General features: G+C 45.6%; 1 protein-coding gene across 1 annotated transcript in view; it reads left to right on the plus strand.

The window, feature by feature from the left end:
- The window catches only part of DNMT3B (DNA methyltransferase 3 beta), a gene marked incomplete at its 5' end in the record, with an annotated part of 31,997 nt that overhangs the window by 3,192 nt on the left and 12,917 nt on the right, over window positions 1-15,888 (plus strand). The window contains 10 exons of the mRNA XM_081948138.1: window positions 899-1,027; window positions 3,010-3,168; window positions 4,648-4,755; window positions 6,367-6,508; window positions 7,756-7,896; window positions 8,122-8,166; window positions 9,489-9,568; window positions 9,923-10,035; window positions 12,080-12,263; window positions 14,512-14,596. Of these exons, the coding sequence (XP_081804264.1) occupies window positions 899-1,027; window positions 3,010-3,168; window positions 4,648-4,755; window positions 6,367-6,508; window positions 7,756-7,896; window positions 8,122-8,166; window positions 9,489-9,568; window positions 9,923-10,035; window positions 12,080-12,263; window positions 14,512-14,596 (1,186 nt within the window). The remainder of the gene's footprint in view (window positions 1-898; window positions 1,028-3,009; window positions 3,169-4,647; window positions 4,756-6,366; window positions 6,509-7,755; window positions 7,897-8,121; window positions 8,167-9,488; window positions 9,569-9,922; window positions 10,036-12,079; window positions 12,264-14,511; window positions 14,597-15,888) is intronic.

Raw genomic sequence — 15,888 nt, forward strand, 5'->3', positions numbered from 1 at the left:
TGAAAACTAAAAAAAAAAACGGGGAAAAAACACTGGAAGGAAAAGTTGAGGTAGTCCTTAACTTATGACCGTTCACTTAGTGACCATTTGAAGTTGTAATAGGCTGATCTGGGGGGGGGAATCGCAAACGGGATTCCCTAACCCCTCCCCCCACATTCATGATTACATTTTACGAAGGTTTTGCCTAAAGCCAGAAATAAATGCTGCTCATAGCAAAAAATTGGTTCGCTTAACGACTGTTAAAAACCGTCACAAAAAAGGTCATAGAACGTGGTTTGATCACGTCACCAACCTGCTCTCCAACTGCCATGAATTACGACCACGATGGGCAGGTTCCATTATGGTTGTAAGTCGAGGACTATCTGTGTGAGCCAATCGCCAGGAGACAGTGAGTTCTAGTCCCGCCTTAGTCGTGAAAGCTGGCTGGGTGGCTTTGGGCCAATCAACAGGAGACGGTGAGTTCTAGTCCCGCCTTAGTCGTGAAAGCTGGCTGGGTGGCTTTGGGCCAATCAACAGGAGACGGTGAGTTCTAGTCCTGCCATAGAAACCAAAGCCAGCTGGGTGACTCTGGGCCGGTCACCAGGAGACGGTGAGTTCTAGTCCTGCCATAGAAACCAAAGCCAGCTGGGTGACTCTGGGCCGGTCACCAGGAGACGGTGAGTTCTAGTCCTGCCATAGAAACCAAAGCCAGCTGGGTGACTCTGGGCTGGTCACCAGGAGACGGTGAGTTCTAGTTCTAGCACGGCTGGCATGGAAATTCTGGGAGCTGAAGTCCCTAGGGCCCAAAGCTGCTGCGGCTGGAGTTTTCTCGGTGTCTGCAAGGACTGTCTGTTTCTTGGTTTGAGATCCTCTCCTTCTGCATGTGGGGTGGGGGTCTCAGTTTCCCCTTCTTTTCCAGCACTCCAAAAGACTTTCTGGATGTATCCAGATAAACTACTCCGAAGAGGAGAATTCCAGACAGCAGGAAAAGGCCGAGGTCCCAAATGGCTGTGACTACCGAACAGCTAGAAGGATGGCAGAATATCAGGTGGGAGAGGGACTCTGGGGGCGGGGGGGAGGGGGGGGACTTCGGCAGCTAATTTAAAAGTTTTTAAAGGAGACATTAAGTTACTCTTCCACTGCTATTGCTAGAAATGGGTGCCCTCCGAAATAGTTTCAAGATTTTAAGTTTGAGCCAAAAATCCATTCCTTATAATGGATAGGTAAAGCTTCCTCTCGCACATATGTACTAGTCGTTCCTGACTCTAGGGGGCAGTGCTCATCTCTGTTTCAAAGCCGAAGAGCCAGTGCTGTCCGAAGACGTCTCCGTGGTCATGACTCAACGCCGAAGGTGCACGGAGCGCTATTCCCTTCCCACCAAAGGCGGTCCCTATTTTTCTACTTGCATTTTTTACCTGCTTTCGAACTGCTGGGTTGGCAGAAGCTGGGACAAGGAACGGGAGCTCACTCCGTTAGGCGGTGCTAGGGATTCGAACTGCCGACCTTTCTGATCGACAAGCTCAGCATCTTAGCCCCTGAGCCACCGTGTCCCTTTTATAATGGATAAACCATCCTAAACGTCCAATTTTAAAAAATGGAGAACTCAGATTTGCACCAGTCTTCAAGGGTCCTTATATTGTTCCAAGAAGAGATTTTAAGATATATTTTGTCTGCTGCTGCATTCCCCCAGTCAACTTAAATAAGTTATCTTGTTAAAAAATAATAATAAGATGGCCTTTGCTCTTGACAAATTCACGTTGCCTTGTGAATTTCTGCCTTATTTCCAAGGAAGGGGAAATTGGTTGACGTCTGTATGATCTATTGTAAAATCTTCCCAAGGGTTGACAAAGAGAATCAGTTTGGGCTAGTGGTTTAGGCACTACGCTAGAAAGAGGGAGACGGTGAGTTCTAGTCCTGCCATAGGCACGAAAGCTGGCTGCGTGACTTTGGGCCAATTTCCCGGAGACAGTGAGTTCTAGTCCTGCCTTAGGCATGAAAGCCCATTAGGTGACTTTAGGCCAATCACCAGGAGATAGTGAGTTCTAGTCTTACCTTAGGCATGAAAGCTGGCTGGGTGACTTTGGGCCAATCACCAGGAGACGGTGAGTTCTAGTGCTGCTTTAGACATGAAAGCCAGCTGAGTAATTTTGGGCCAATGACCGGGGAAAGGTGAGTTCTAGTTTTGCCTTCGCAAAAGCCAGAGGAATGACTTTGGGCCAGCCCCCCCTTCTCTCTCAGTCCAGCCCACCTCACAGGGTTGTTGTATTGAGGAAGATAGGAGGAAGAAGGAGTATTGTGTGCATTTGCTTCCTTGAGTTATTTGTAAAAATAATAAAAGAGGGAACTGAATACAATAAATAACAAATACAATAAATAGCAAGCAAGCAGCAAAATAACAACAAAATAAGAAACAAGTAACAAAATAAATAACAAGTAAAAAGTAACAAAGTAAATAAAGAAGAAAATGAATAAATAAGAAAATAAATAAGAAAATGAATAAATAAGAAAATAAATAAATGAGAAAATAAATAACTAACATAACAAATAACAAATAAAAAATAAATAACAAGTAGCAAGTAACAAAATAAACAAGAAAATAAATAAAAAATAGATCACAAAATAACATAATAAATAACAAATAAAAATAAGAAAATAAATACATTACAAAATAAGAAAAACAAATAACAAATGAAAATAACAATAAATAACAAATAAGAAAATTAAAAAAAATTAAAAAAATAACCTGATGCTCCATTCTTGGTCAAAACTTGGCCCATCATTTTTTTTTACCAAGGCTGAAGTCCTTGCTCACCATCTTTTGCTCTGGGGAGTTTGCTTCTTTTATTTACTGATTAAATTTACACGCCACTCATCACACTGTCCAGTTGCATCCGGAAGATGCTGGCCCCTAACCCAGGGGTGTCCTAACTGAATTCTGGGAGTTGAAGTCCACAAGTCTTAAAAGTTCCCAAGTTTGGAGACCCCTGCCCTAACCCTAACTGACCCCTCTCGTTTCTCTTTGACTCGCAGGACGGGAAAGGATTCGGAATCGGGGAACTGGTCTGGGGGAAGATCAAAGGTTTCTCGTGGTGGCCAGCCATTGTGGTGTCCTGGAAGACCACCTCCAACCGCCAGGCGGCCCCCGGCATGCGCTGGTTGAAATGGTTTGGGGATGGAAAGTTTTCGGAGGTGAGGGGCAAGGCAGGGGAGGGGGATGGCTGAGAAAAGGAGCTGCCTCTTTGCCTCTCCTGTCTTACTCATCTATCATTTTCTTAGCTGTAGTTTGTGGAATCAAAGGCAACTACCTGGGTTCAGACACATTAAACCACGAATGATCGCTTACAGATCACTGCGGAGACCAACTTAAAGCAGTTTTGCAACTTAGATGTATTTTAAATATATTTTCAAGAAAGCTTGCAGTCAAATTTATTTCCTGGTTCACGATTTGATGATAAATTCTATGGAAAGGTGTTTTTTTCCCCCCAAGTCAGTGTAGGAGTCCACTTAACGGGTGGGCTCTGTTGTTTGGGGCAGCCTCAGCCCCCTCCCCAGTCCTCCCAAGTCTTTTGTGCTGTCTACAGGAGCATGGAATATACATGGCCTTTTGACTAACTGAAAAGTTTGAACAAATGACCAGTGGAATGGCTTGCCACTAGAGATTGGGGCAGATGAAATCTGCTTTTTTTGCAGTTTTCAAACCCAACGGTTAAAAAAAAAAGGATGGCAAAAAACTGCCTTTGCTAGGTAATTTATTCATTTGTTAAATTTGTCATCTGTCTCACTGTGGGGCCACTCTAAGTGGCTTGCAATGATAAAAGGGAGGAAAAATGAAAGCTGGCTGGGGAATTCTGGGAGCTGAAGTCCACCCATCTTCAATTGGTCCCAGATTTGGGCAGTTGAGGATGCTGCCCCAGGGAGGGGGTCTTTTGGGGGACGGCTGGGACAAAGAGGCGAAGATCTGAGAGGTTGGGTTGAGTCCCTTTCTCCTTGTTGAGCCGTGGTGGCGCAGTACTGCAGGCTACTTCTGCTGACTGCCGACTGCCTGCAATTTGACAGTTCGATTCTCACCGGATCCAGGTTGACTCAGCTTTCCGTCCTTCCGAGGTCGGGTAAAATGAGGACCCAGATTGTTGGGGGCAAGAGGCTGACTCTGTAAACTGCTTGGGGGGGGGGAAGAGGTATATAAGTAAGGGCTATTGCTTGTGAAGGAAAGAAAAAGGAAGGAAGGAGAAAAGCAAGTTGGAAAGGAAAGGAAGGAAAAAGGAAAGAAAGAAGGAAGTCGGGAAGGAAGGAAAGAAGGAAGGAAGGAAGGAAAGAAGGAAGGAAGGAAGGAAAGAAGGAAGGAAGGAAAGAAGGAAGGCATGGTGACCCAGTGGTTAGAATGCCTTATTGCATGTTAACTCTGCCAACAGCCAGCAGTTTGATCTTGACTGGCTCAAGGTTAGAGCGCAGCACTGCAGGCTTCTTCTGCTGGCTGAAATTTGGCAGTTTGATCCTCACCAGGCTCAAGGTTGACTCAGCCTTCCGTCCTTCCGAGGTGGGTAAAATGAGGACCCAGATTGTTGGGGGCAAATATGCTGACTCTGTAAACCGCTTAGAGAGGGCTGTAAAGCACTGTAAAGCAGTATATAAGTCTAAGGGCTATTATTATTATTGCTATTGTTACAGATCTCCGCTGACAAGCTGGTGGGGCTGGTATATTTCCAGGAACATTTCAACCGCACCACGTTTCAGAAGTTGGTGTCCTACCAACAATCCATTCTCCATGTTTTGGAGGTAAGAAGGGGGCTGGGTGGAAAGATGGCAGAGAAGATGGTGGGGTTGGCATGTGGAAAAGACAGGCGGGGATGCCCATCAGGGTGACAGCATGGGTAGCTGGAAGGCAGTTGGCACCAAGGGAGCCTCTGTGGGGTCATTTTTGCTCTCTGGTTCTCTTGCAGGCGTTTCATGACCCAACTAGGGAATATCATCAGTGCTGGGAGGGAGCGGGATATGTGTAATGCAGGGAGGGGGGAGAGGAGGAGGAGAGGGACGTTGGTGATTTCTGAGCTTGGCTGTTTTCTTGTAGACGTTTCATGACCCAACTACGGGATATCATCAGTGCTGGGAGGAGAGGGATATTGGTGCTTTTTGAGCTTGGTGGTATTCTTGCAGACGTTTCATGACCCAACCAGATAATTGATGGCAAGAAAGAGGAGGAAAAAAATACTAGGAAAATCTCCCTTGAGTTATTTGTAAAAATAATAAAAGGCGGGATTCAAATAAATAAAAATAAAAATAACAGTCCCACCAAGATGGACAGGACAAGGTCTCTAGTTTGGTATATAAAAAGGAAGCAAACCCCACTCCCTTCAAGCACTGATGATGTTATCTAGTTGGGTTATGAAATGTCTGCAAGAAAACAGGAGACCACCAATCATCTCACAGTTGCCCCATTCCACTCCTCCTCCTCCCTGCAACTCCCCCCCCCCCACCTCTTTCACAACTGATGATGTTCCCTAGTTGGGTCAAGAAACGTCTGCCAGAAAACTACCAAGCTCAGAGAGCACCAAGGACCCCACAGTCCTCTTCCTCCTCCTCCTCCTCTTCCTCTTCCTCCTCCTCCTCCTCCTCCTCCTCCTCCTCCTCCTCCTCCTCCTCCTCCTCCTCCTCCTCCTCCTCCTCCTCCTCTCTGCAAACTCCCCTCTCTTCTAGCACTGATGTCGTTCCCTAGTTGGGTCATGAAACGTCTGCCAGAAAACTACCAAGCTCAGAGAACACCAAGGACCCCACAGTCCTCCTCCTCCTCCTCCTCCTCCTCCTCCTCCTCCTCCTCCTCCTCCTCCTCCTCCTCCTCCTCTCTGCAAACTCCCCTCTCTTCTAGCACTGATGTCGTTCCCTAGTTGGGTCTGCCAAAAAACATTCAAGCTCAGAGACCACCGAGGACCCCACATTTTAACCCAAAGCTACAGTCCATGGCTGCAGTAAAATCGCCCTTGATTACCCCTGAATGGACATTCCTTCCCCTCATTTATTGATATCTTTTTGTGAGATTTTGTGCGTGTGTGTAGAAATGCCAAATCCAAACCCCTCCAACGCTTCAAAACCCACTCGTGCCTCTTAAAAGAAAAGAGGCTGGGAGGCTTCCCTGGGTGGGATTGGGACTGATCCACCAAAGATCCACCTTTGCACTGTCAATGGGTTGTTGGACAACCATTTGTCTGAAGTGGTGTAGGTTTGAAGTGGTGTAGGGGTTGGACTAGAAGACCTCCAAGGTCCCTTCCAACTCTGCTATTCTATTCTATTCTATTGGCAGGGTGAGTGGGGAGGGGGCTTCTGGGCATTTCCTCCAGCTCTATTCCACGCCCACCGCAATCCTTCTGTGACCAATCTTCTTGTGGGTGGCAGGTTGCAAGCAGCCGAGCCGGGAAAACTTTCCCCAGCGTGGCTGGGGAGTCGCTGGAGGAGAAGCTGAAGCCCATGCTGGATTGGGCCAACCAGGGATTCAAGCCCGCTGGAGAGAAGGGGCTAAGGCCCCCCAAGACTTTAGGTAAGACCCACCCCAACCCCAGCAAAGGGCATCCGGGTTGTTGGCTGTGACCACACAGGGCTTATTATCCAGGGAGATCTTATTTCCAGGGAAACGGGGTAGGTGAATGAATTCTGGTCGCCACGATGTAAAAAAGATGTGGAGACTCTAGAAAGAGTGCAGAGAAGAGAAACAAAGATGATTAGGGGACTGGAGACTAAAACATGAAGAACGGTTGCAGGAACTGGGTATGTTTAGCTTATTATTATTATTATTTTATTCACATTTCTAAACCGCCCCCTCTCCCAAAAAGGGACTCGGGGCGAGCTTAAGAGAAAGAAGGACTAGGGGAGACATGATAGCAGTCTTCCAATATCTCAGGGGTTGCCACAAAGAAGAGGGAGTCAAGCTATTCTCCAATGCACCTGAGGGCAGAACAAGAAGCAATGGGTGGAAACTAATCAAGGAGAGAAGCAACTTAGAACTGAGGAGAAACTTCCTGACAGAACAATTAATCAGTGGAACAGAAGTTGCCTCCAGAAGTTGTGAATGTCTCAACACTGGAAGTCTTTAAGAAGATGTTGGATAGCCATTTGTCTGAAACGGTATAGGGTTTCCTGCCTAGGCAGGGGGTTGGACTAGAGGACCTCCAAGGTCCCTTCCAACTCTGCTATTGTATTGTATTATTATTATTATATTGTATTATAATTATAGGTGAGACTGGGGATTGATTATCGGTGTCTCTAGGGCAGAGTTCTCAACCTTGGCCACTTGAAGATGTCCGGACTTCAACTCCCAGAATTCCCCAGCCAGCGAATGCTGGCTGGGGAATTCTGGGAGTTGAAATCCGGACATCTTCAAGTGGCCAAGGTTGAGAAACTCTGCTCTAGGGCAGAGGGGTGAAACAATTTCTTCCAAATGCCATTTATCCTGGACCCTACTTGAGCTCCAAACACCCTTCCCCAAGCGTTAGCGCATTTATTGCAAATAACACGGCTGGCTCGCTTGTGGGCGCCCTTCGCACCTGTGATGGGTATGCGCTGTGGGCGCATGCATCATTCAACAGAAATCGTTTCTGTGCATGCGCAGAACTCAAAAATATGACGGTGGCAACTGGGGCACCTGTTCGGGGGCGTGGCCAGCCTGGGTCGCTGCTGGTTCTGTGAGCCAGCCAGCTTGCCGCTACTGATCCAGCCAAAGCGGGCCGAAACGGTAGGAAACCCCCTCCCCTCCCCAGGGCTACCTACCTACTTATCTATTTTTTGCAGACATTAAACCGTTTCCCGCCATCATCATAGAGGACTCGAGCCCCCCCGATCTTGCGCCCCCACCCAAGCGATCTAGGACCAATGGGTCCAGCAGTACCAGCAGCACCAGCAGTAAGGAAGCGCCGGAGAACCGATCCAGAGGTGTGTGTGTGTGTGTCACTTCAACAAGGAGGGTGGGGGCGGGGAGGCTGGGATGGGGGCCTGGCATTTGTGGGGTCTTTGGGGTAAAGATTCGGTGTGTGTGTTTCACCCGGCAATTCTGGGGGGCTCCTTTAAAGCTTCCCCTTTTTTTGGTGGGGGAAGAGTCCTTTCTGTACCTATCTCTTCTCGGTTGCTCACGAAACGATTTTTGTGATCCTTTTGCAGAACGGATGGTTTCTGAAGCCAAAAATAACAGAAAGACTTTAGAAGGTAAGGAGCTTGCAACTACTCCTTTAATGACCATTCCAAGTTACAACGGCGCCGGGAAAAAAGTGCCTTAGAAACTCCTTTCCACGCAACAGTGGCAACATTCCTGCCATCACGTGATCAGAATCCACCTGCTTGGCCACCGACTCGTATTTACGACCGTTGCAGCATTTAGGGGTCACGTGATTCCCCCTTCTGCCACCTTCTGGTGAGCCAGGGGAAGCCAGTTTCGCTTAACAACCGGGTTACCAACTTAACAACTGCAGGGTTTCGCTTAACAACTTTGGCAAGAAAGATGGCAAAAAATGGGGCAACCTTCATTCAACTAACTGTCTCTCTTAGCAACGGAAATGTTGGGCTCTGTTGTGGTCGTAAGTCGAGGACTGCCTGTATTGGGTGGATTTGTGTTGGGCTGGGGGGTGAAGTCCCATGGCAAATGCTCCCTTCTTGGAGATGTGGCCAATCAGAAGTTCAGCCATATGTCTGAGTCATTTATCCAACTGCTAATTTGCATCTTCTGGACGCTGAGTTTTGAAGTCCCTTCCCTCCTTTTTGGAAGGTGGAAATCAATTTCTTTCTTGGCATCTGGGCTCAAGTGAATGGACTATTCCCGTGTTTTGATAATGGGCAACATCTAAGTCAGGGTCTCTCAAATTTGGGCCCTTTAAGACAGGTGGACTTCAACTCCCATAATTCCCCAGCCAGCTTCTCTTCTGGGAGCTATAGAATTCTGAGAGATGAAGTCCATGCATCTTGTGGTGACTTGAAAATACTAATGGCTGGGGAGTTCTGGGAGTTGAAGTCTATCCATCTTAAGGAGGTTTGAGAAACACTGGTGGAGGCAGATGTCTGGGGGATTCTGGGAGTTGAAGCCCACAAAGCTTAAAAAATGTTTGAGAAACAAATGGTTTAGGAGCAGCTCATTATACAGCCTGGGGGGACTCTGGGAGTTGGAAGTCCACCTACCTCAAAGGGGTTTGAGAAATCCACGTGTAAGCTAGGGAATTCTGGGAGTCGGAACTTAAAGGGGTCAACTTTGAACTGAACTACACGGTCAACACCTATTTCTCCAGGTCTGTTTAGTTTTGGGGAGCAGGCAGGAGATGGGGGGTTGGGGGGGGGGGGAAGAGGTGATGTGTGGCTGTTGTCCCGAAAGGCCTCAGAACCCCAATTCTCCAAAATGAATGGAATGGATTTTAAGTTCCTTTCCCTGGCTGGTGCTGGAGCCTGGTGGATTCTGGGAACTGAAGTCCAGAACATCTGGAGGCTGCCTATAGGATTGCTTATGGGGGGGGAGGTGTCTATCCTGAACTCTCTTTCAACAGACAGCTGCCTGTCCTGTGGAAAGAAGAATCCAGTCACCGACCACCCGCTGTTTGAAGGGAGACTCTGCAGCACGTGCCAGGTAAGTTGGGCATGAGGCGGGCAAGGGCTCTGCTTTTACCTGGCATCAGGTAAATCCCTTCACCTGGCCGAGGCAGGGCTGGGATGGTTTACCTTTCCTCAGTTGCAGCTCATCTCAATAGGATGATGATGATGAGGCTTCTTCGGCAGGAAAATTCTAAATAGCCAAGAATCCTTTCCTAAGATTTTGGTTTTTAGAGGCCATCGGACTGGCCTCTTGAAGCTTCTTTGACTGTTGTTTCAATCTAATTTGCTGCCCATCTCAAATGTTTAGGGAAGACTACTTTGCAGTGACACGGGTAAACTTGGACAGAAAATGACAGTTTTCTTCATGTGACATGTGATTTTCTCCTAGGACCGGTTTCTGGAACTTTTCTACATGTATGACGAAGACGGGTACCAGACGTACTGCACCATCTGCTGTGAAGGAAGCGAGTTACTTCTCTGCGACACTGCCAGTTGCTTCAGGTGGGCAATTCCTCCACTGGGCACTGGCCATTAAGGAAGGAGAGAGCTAGCTGGATAATGGATGGATAGACAGATAGTTGATATGATAGGTTTATAGATAAAGATATGGATGGGTGGGTGGTTTGATGGATAGATAGATAGGATAGAATAGGATAGGATATATATTGTTGATATGCTAAGATAGATTGATAGAGATATGGATGGATGAATAGATAGATAGATAGTTGATATGATTAGATAGATGGATGGATGGATGGATGGATGGATGGATGGATGGATAGATGGATAGATAGATATGATAGACAGACAGACAGACAGATATAGCTAGATGGATGGATAGCTAGAGATAAATTGTTGATATGATAACAGATTGATAGAGATATGGATGGATGGATATATAGATATATAGTTGATATGATTAGATAGATAGATAGATAGATAGATAGATAGATAGATAGATGATAGATAGATAGATAGATAGATAGATAGATAGATAGATAGATAGATAGATAGATGATATAGATAGATAGATAGATAGATAGATGATAGATAGATAGATAGATAGATAGATAGATAGATAGATGATAGATAGGTGATAGATAGATAGACGATAGATGATAGATAGATAGATAGATAGATAGATAGATAGATAGATAGATAGATAGATAGATAGATAGATAGTTGATATGATAGATAGACAGACAGACAGATATGGCTAGATGGATGGATAGCTAGAGATAAATTGATATGATAACAGATTGATAGAGATATGGATGGATAGATAGTTGATATAATTAGATAGATAGTTGATATGATAAATTGATAGATAGAAATATGGCTGGATGGATGGATTGTTGATATGATAAGAAATTGATAGAGATATGGTTAGATGGATGGATAGGTGATGTGATGATAGATATAGAGATATGGATATATACATAATGGATAGATGATAGAGTCATAGATAGAGATAGATAGATAGAGAGCGAGAGAGAGATACATTATGTAGAATAGGTAGGTGGGTAGATATAGGATGGATAGACAGATTGATAGTTGATATCATAAGATAGATACATAGATAAACAGATTAGATCAGGGGTAGTGGTCCCGACCCACAGGTTGAGAACCACTGGATTAGATAGATGATAGATAGACAGATAATGGATAGATGATAGAAATATAGAGATATAGAGATATAGAGATATAGAGATATGGATATGTATGTGTGTGTGTGTGTGTGTGTGTGTGTGTGTGTGTGTGTATATATATATATATATATATATATATATATATATATATATATATATATATATATATATATATATATATATATATATATATATATATATATAAAAGCTGGTTTTGTTGTATTCGGGTCTTTTCCCGTGTAAGGTTGAGATTGTCTTTGCAACGTTTCGGCAGGATCACACCTGCCATCTTCAAGCTGTGGGCTTAAAATATATATATACATACACACAGATACATACACACACATAATGGATAGATGATAGAGATAAAGATACATTATGTAAAATAGGTAGGTAGGTTGGATAGACAGATCGACATGGATAATAGTTGATGGGATAAGATAGATACATATAGACAGACAGACAGAGACAGAGAGTGTGTTAGATATAGATAGACAGATAGACAGACAGCCTTTGCTGTTGAAGTTAGCTTGGAAACAGGTAGTGACTTACAACCATAATTAAGCCTGTAATTAAGCTTGCCTTTATGACGATTGCCGTTTCCCGGGGTCATGTGATCCCCCTTTGTGACTTTCTGACAAGCCAATAGGGGATCTCAGATTCGCTTTGCAACCATGTGACCTTCTTAGCAACTGTCATGATTCTCTTAACGCTGATGTCAAGAAAGATTGCAAAACGGGCCAAAGCTCCCTTAACGACCGTCTCACTTGGCAATGGAGATTGGTGGGCTCAACTGCGGTCATCAGCCAAGGACGGCTGCGGCCTTGCAATGGGGGGGAGGGGCTACGACATTGTGACTTCATTGTGGCTTCTACGATTTCCCATGTCTTTTGCAGCTGCTTTTGCGTGGACTGTTTGAACACGTTGGTGGGACGGGGCTCGGCGGAAGCCGCACGGAAGGAGGAGCCATGGAGCTGCTACATGTGCCGGCCGCCACAGCGCTATGGCCTTCTGCTCCGACGGCGGGATTGGAATACACGCCTGAAGGAGTTCTTCACCAGCGAGGAAGGGCAGGAATATGTAAGGAATGGAGTTGGGGGGGGAGGGAAGGGGAGATAAGCTTAGCTGCCCCCCTCCAGCCATTGAAAAGAGGGTGTCCCCTCCTCCTTGCCAGCTTTTCCAGAAAGTAAGGCATTTGATAAGGTAGACCATAACCTACTACTAGATAAAGTAGAAGAATGTGGGTTGGACAGCATCACCACCAGATGGATTCATAACTGGCTGACCAACCGCACTCAACGTGTAGTCCTCAATGGAACTGCATCTACATGGAGGGAGGTATGCAGTGGAGTACCTCAAGGCTCTGTTTTAGGCCCAGTACTCTTCAACATCTTCATCAATGATTTGGATGAGGGAATAAATGGGGAACTCATCAAATTTGCAGATGACACCAAGCTGGCAGGAATAGCCAACACTCCAGAAGATAGGCTTAAGATACAGAAGGATCTTGACAAACTTGAACATTGGGCACTATCTAATAAAATGAAATTCAATGGTGAAAAGAGTAAGGTTCTACATTTAGGCAACAAAAACGGAATGCACAGGTACAGTATAGGTGGTAGTAACTGTGAAAGGGACCTTGGAGTCCTAGTGAACAAGCATTTAAATAGGAGCCAGCCGTGGGCAGCAGCTGCCAAAAAAGCCAACACAGTTCTAGGCTGCATCAACAGAGGAATAGAATCAAGATCACGTGAAGTGTTGATACCACTTTATAAGTCCTTGGTAAGGCCACACTTGGAATCCTGCATTCAGTTTTGGTCGCCACGATGTAGAAAAGATGTGGAGACTCTAGAAAGAGTGCAGAGAAGAGCAAGAAAGAGGATTAGGGGACTGGAGACTAAAACATATGAAGAACGGTTGCAGGAACTGGGTATGTTTAGCTTAAGAGAAAGAAGGACTAGGGGAGACATGATAGCATTGTTCCAATATCTCAGAGGTTGCCACAAAGAAGAGGGAGTCAAACTATTCTCCAAGGCACCCGAGGGTAGAACAAGAAGCAATGGGTGGAAACTAATCAAGGAGAGAAGCAACCTAGAACTGAGGAGAAATTTCCTGAGAGTTAGAACAATTAATCAGTGGAACAGAAGTTGCCTCCAGAAGTTGTGAATGCCCCAACACTGGAAGTCTTTAAGAAGATGTTGGATAGACATCTGCCTGAAACGGTATAGGGTTTCCTGCCTAGGCAGGGGGTTGGACTAGAAGACCTCCAAGGTCCCTTTCAACTCTGTTATTCTGTTACAAAAATCCACGCAGTCAATCATAAGGGATGGTCTTCACCCAGCCGCCTTAAGAAGAAATCACTGTTTTTTTTGGAGAGATTTGTACAAAATTCAACCATCCGGCAGCTTTTTGGCTTTTGAGGCTGGGGAAAACTTATTTTCCTGATTATTATTATTTTTAATCCAAAACACGGGAAGTGTATTTGGTGTTTTGCAGCTTTATTTTTCCAGCCCAGCCTTCCTTTCCCTTTTGAAGAGGGGAGCTGCCTGCCCCCCATTCCCCATTTTAGTAGGTACAGACAGCCCCTGAGTTACAACCAATCATTTAGTGACCATTCAAAATTACAACAGTGCTGAAAAAAATAACTTGGAGGACCCTGCTTCATACGTATGACTGTTGCAGCATCCCTGGGGTCATAGGATCAAAATTCAGAGACGCTTGTCATCTGATTCATAGTTACGACGGTTGCAGTGTCCCAAGGCCACATGATCTCCTTTTGTGACCTTCTGACCAGCAAAGGCAATGGGGGAAGGCAGATTCACTTAATGACCGTGTGACTAACTTCACAACTGCAGTGATTCACTTAACAAATGTGGCAAGAAAGGTTGCAAAATGGGACAAACCCCACTAAACCCCTGTCTCGCTTATCAACTTACATTTTGGGCACCATTGTGGTTGTAAGTTTTACAACCTGTAGTTCTTTTGCTTAAAAGACTGCTTAACGACTGCTTCGAGTCACTTAACGACTGCAAGAGGGAGACAGTGGGGATTGGGATTGTTTGACGGTCGCCTAGGTGTCTTGCTTAATGACTGCAATGTCTTACAATCTAAATTCCAGACTCAGTTATAGCCGTAAAGCGAGGACTACCAGTATTATATTCCCTCCTCCTTGAATCGGAGTAGCGAAATGAATAATTCTCCAGACTTAGGAGAGGGACGGAGGCTAACGTTGGTGGTGCCAAACTGACCCACCTAACAGCTGCTAGTGTGGGTTTTTGTGTGTCTCACACATGCCTCTTTTTTTTTTTGTCCTCTCACCCCATCAAAGGAGGCACCCAAAATCTACCCTGCCATCCCAGCTGCAAAACGGCAGGCCATCCGGGTGTTATCACTCTTCGACGGCATCGCTACAGGTGAGTCCTTGCTCAGGTGTAACGTATTAATGCCCTCCAAGGTCCTTTCCAGCTCTACTCTGATTGATTGATTGAGCAGGGGGCTGGACTAGAAGACCTCCAAGGTCCTTTCCAGCTCTATTCTGATTGATGGATGGATTGAGCAGGGGGCTGGACTAGAAGACCTCCAAGGTCCTTTCCAGCTCTACTATGATTGATTGATTGAGCAGGGGGTTGGACTAGAAGACCTCCAAGGTCCCTTCCAGTTCTATTCTGATTGATGGATAGATTGAGCAGGGGGCTGGACTAGAAGACCTCCAAGGTCCTTTCCAGCTCTATTCTGATTGATGGATGGATTGAGCAGGGGGCTGGACTAGAAGACCTCCAAGGTCCTTTCCAGCTCTACTCTGATTGATTGATTGAGCAGGGGGTTGGACTAGAAGACCTCCAAGGTCCCTTCCAGTTCTATTCTGATTGATGGATAGATTGAGCAGGGGGCTGGACTAGAAGACCTCCAAGGTCCTTTCCAGCTCTATTCTGATTGATTGATTGAGCAGGGGGCTGGACTAGAAGACCTCCAAGGTCCCTTCCAGCTCTATTCTGATTGAGTCACATATTGACTATATAATGGCAGCAATTCACTTAACAACTGGACAAGAAAAGTTGTAAAACGGGGGCAAAAGCTCACTTAACAGATGTCGGGTTCCCTTACAGAAATTTCACACTCCATTGTGTGAAAGAAGAGAGGGAAGAATTTCCTGTCTGCTCATGGAGAAAGTGATTGTGATGTGCTTTTTAACATTTTTTTGTCACACTCTAAATAAATAAACCCCCTTAGCAGCGATGCCTTCAGGAAAACTGGCAGTGTCGTAAAGCAGGGAGAAATGTGCGGCTCTACCACGTCAAGCCGCTGTGAGGAAAATGGCAAGACCCACCGTAATTTCTACTACCATCTTCCTCCACAAAGTTTCCGTCTTGGCACAAAATTGGGGAGAATCAGTTTCCTTCTTTAAAGCTCTCTATCGCTTCTTCTTCGTCCTTTTATCAAAAGATTTTTTTTTCCTTCCTGTAACTCACTCCTTTTTATTGGCAACCATTCCACTTGGCGTGTGTGAGTAGTCCTCGAGTTACGGTGGTTTGTTTAGTGACCGTTCGAAGTTACAACGGCATTGAAAAAAAGGAAATCATGACCGTTTCACACTTACGACTGTTCCAGCGTCCCCCGGGGTCACCTGATCAAAATCCTTGGCAACTGATGCACATTTATGATGGGGTCTCGGGGGTGGGGTCACGTAATCCCCTTTTGCGACCTT

This window comes from Natrix helvetica, assembly GCF_964273705.1.
Source record: "Natrix helvetica genome assembly, chromosome: 3".
In the NCBI taxonomy this organism is placed as follows: domain Eukaryota; kingdom Metazoa; phylum Chordata; class Lepidosauria; order Squamata; family Natricidae; genus Natrix; species Natrix helvetica.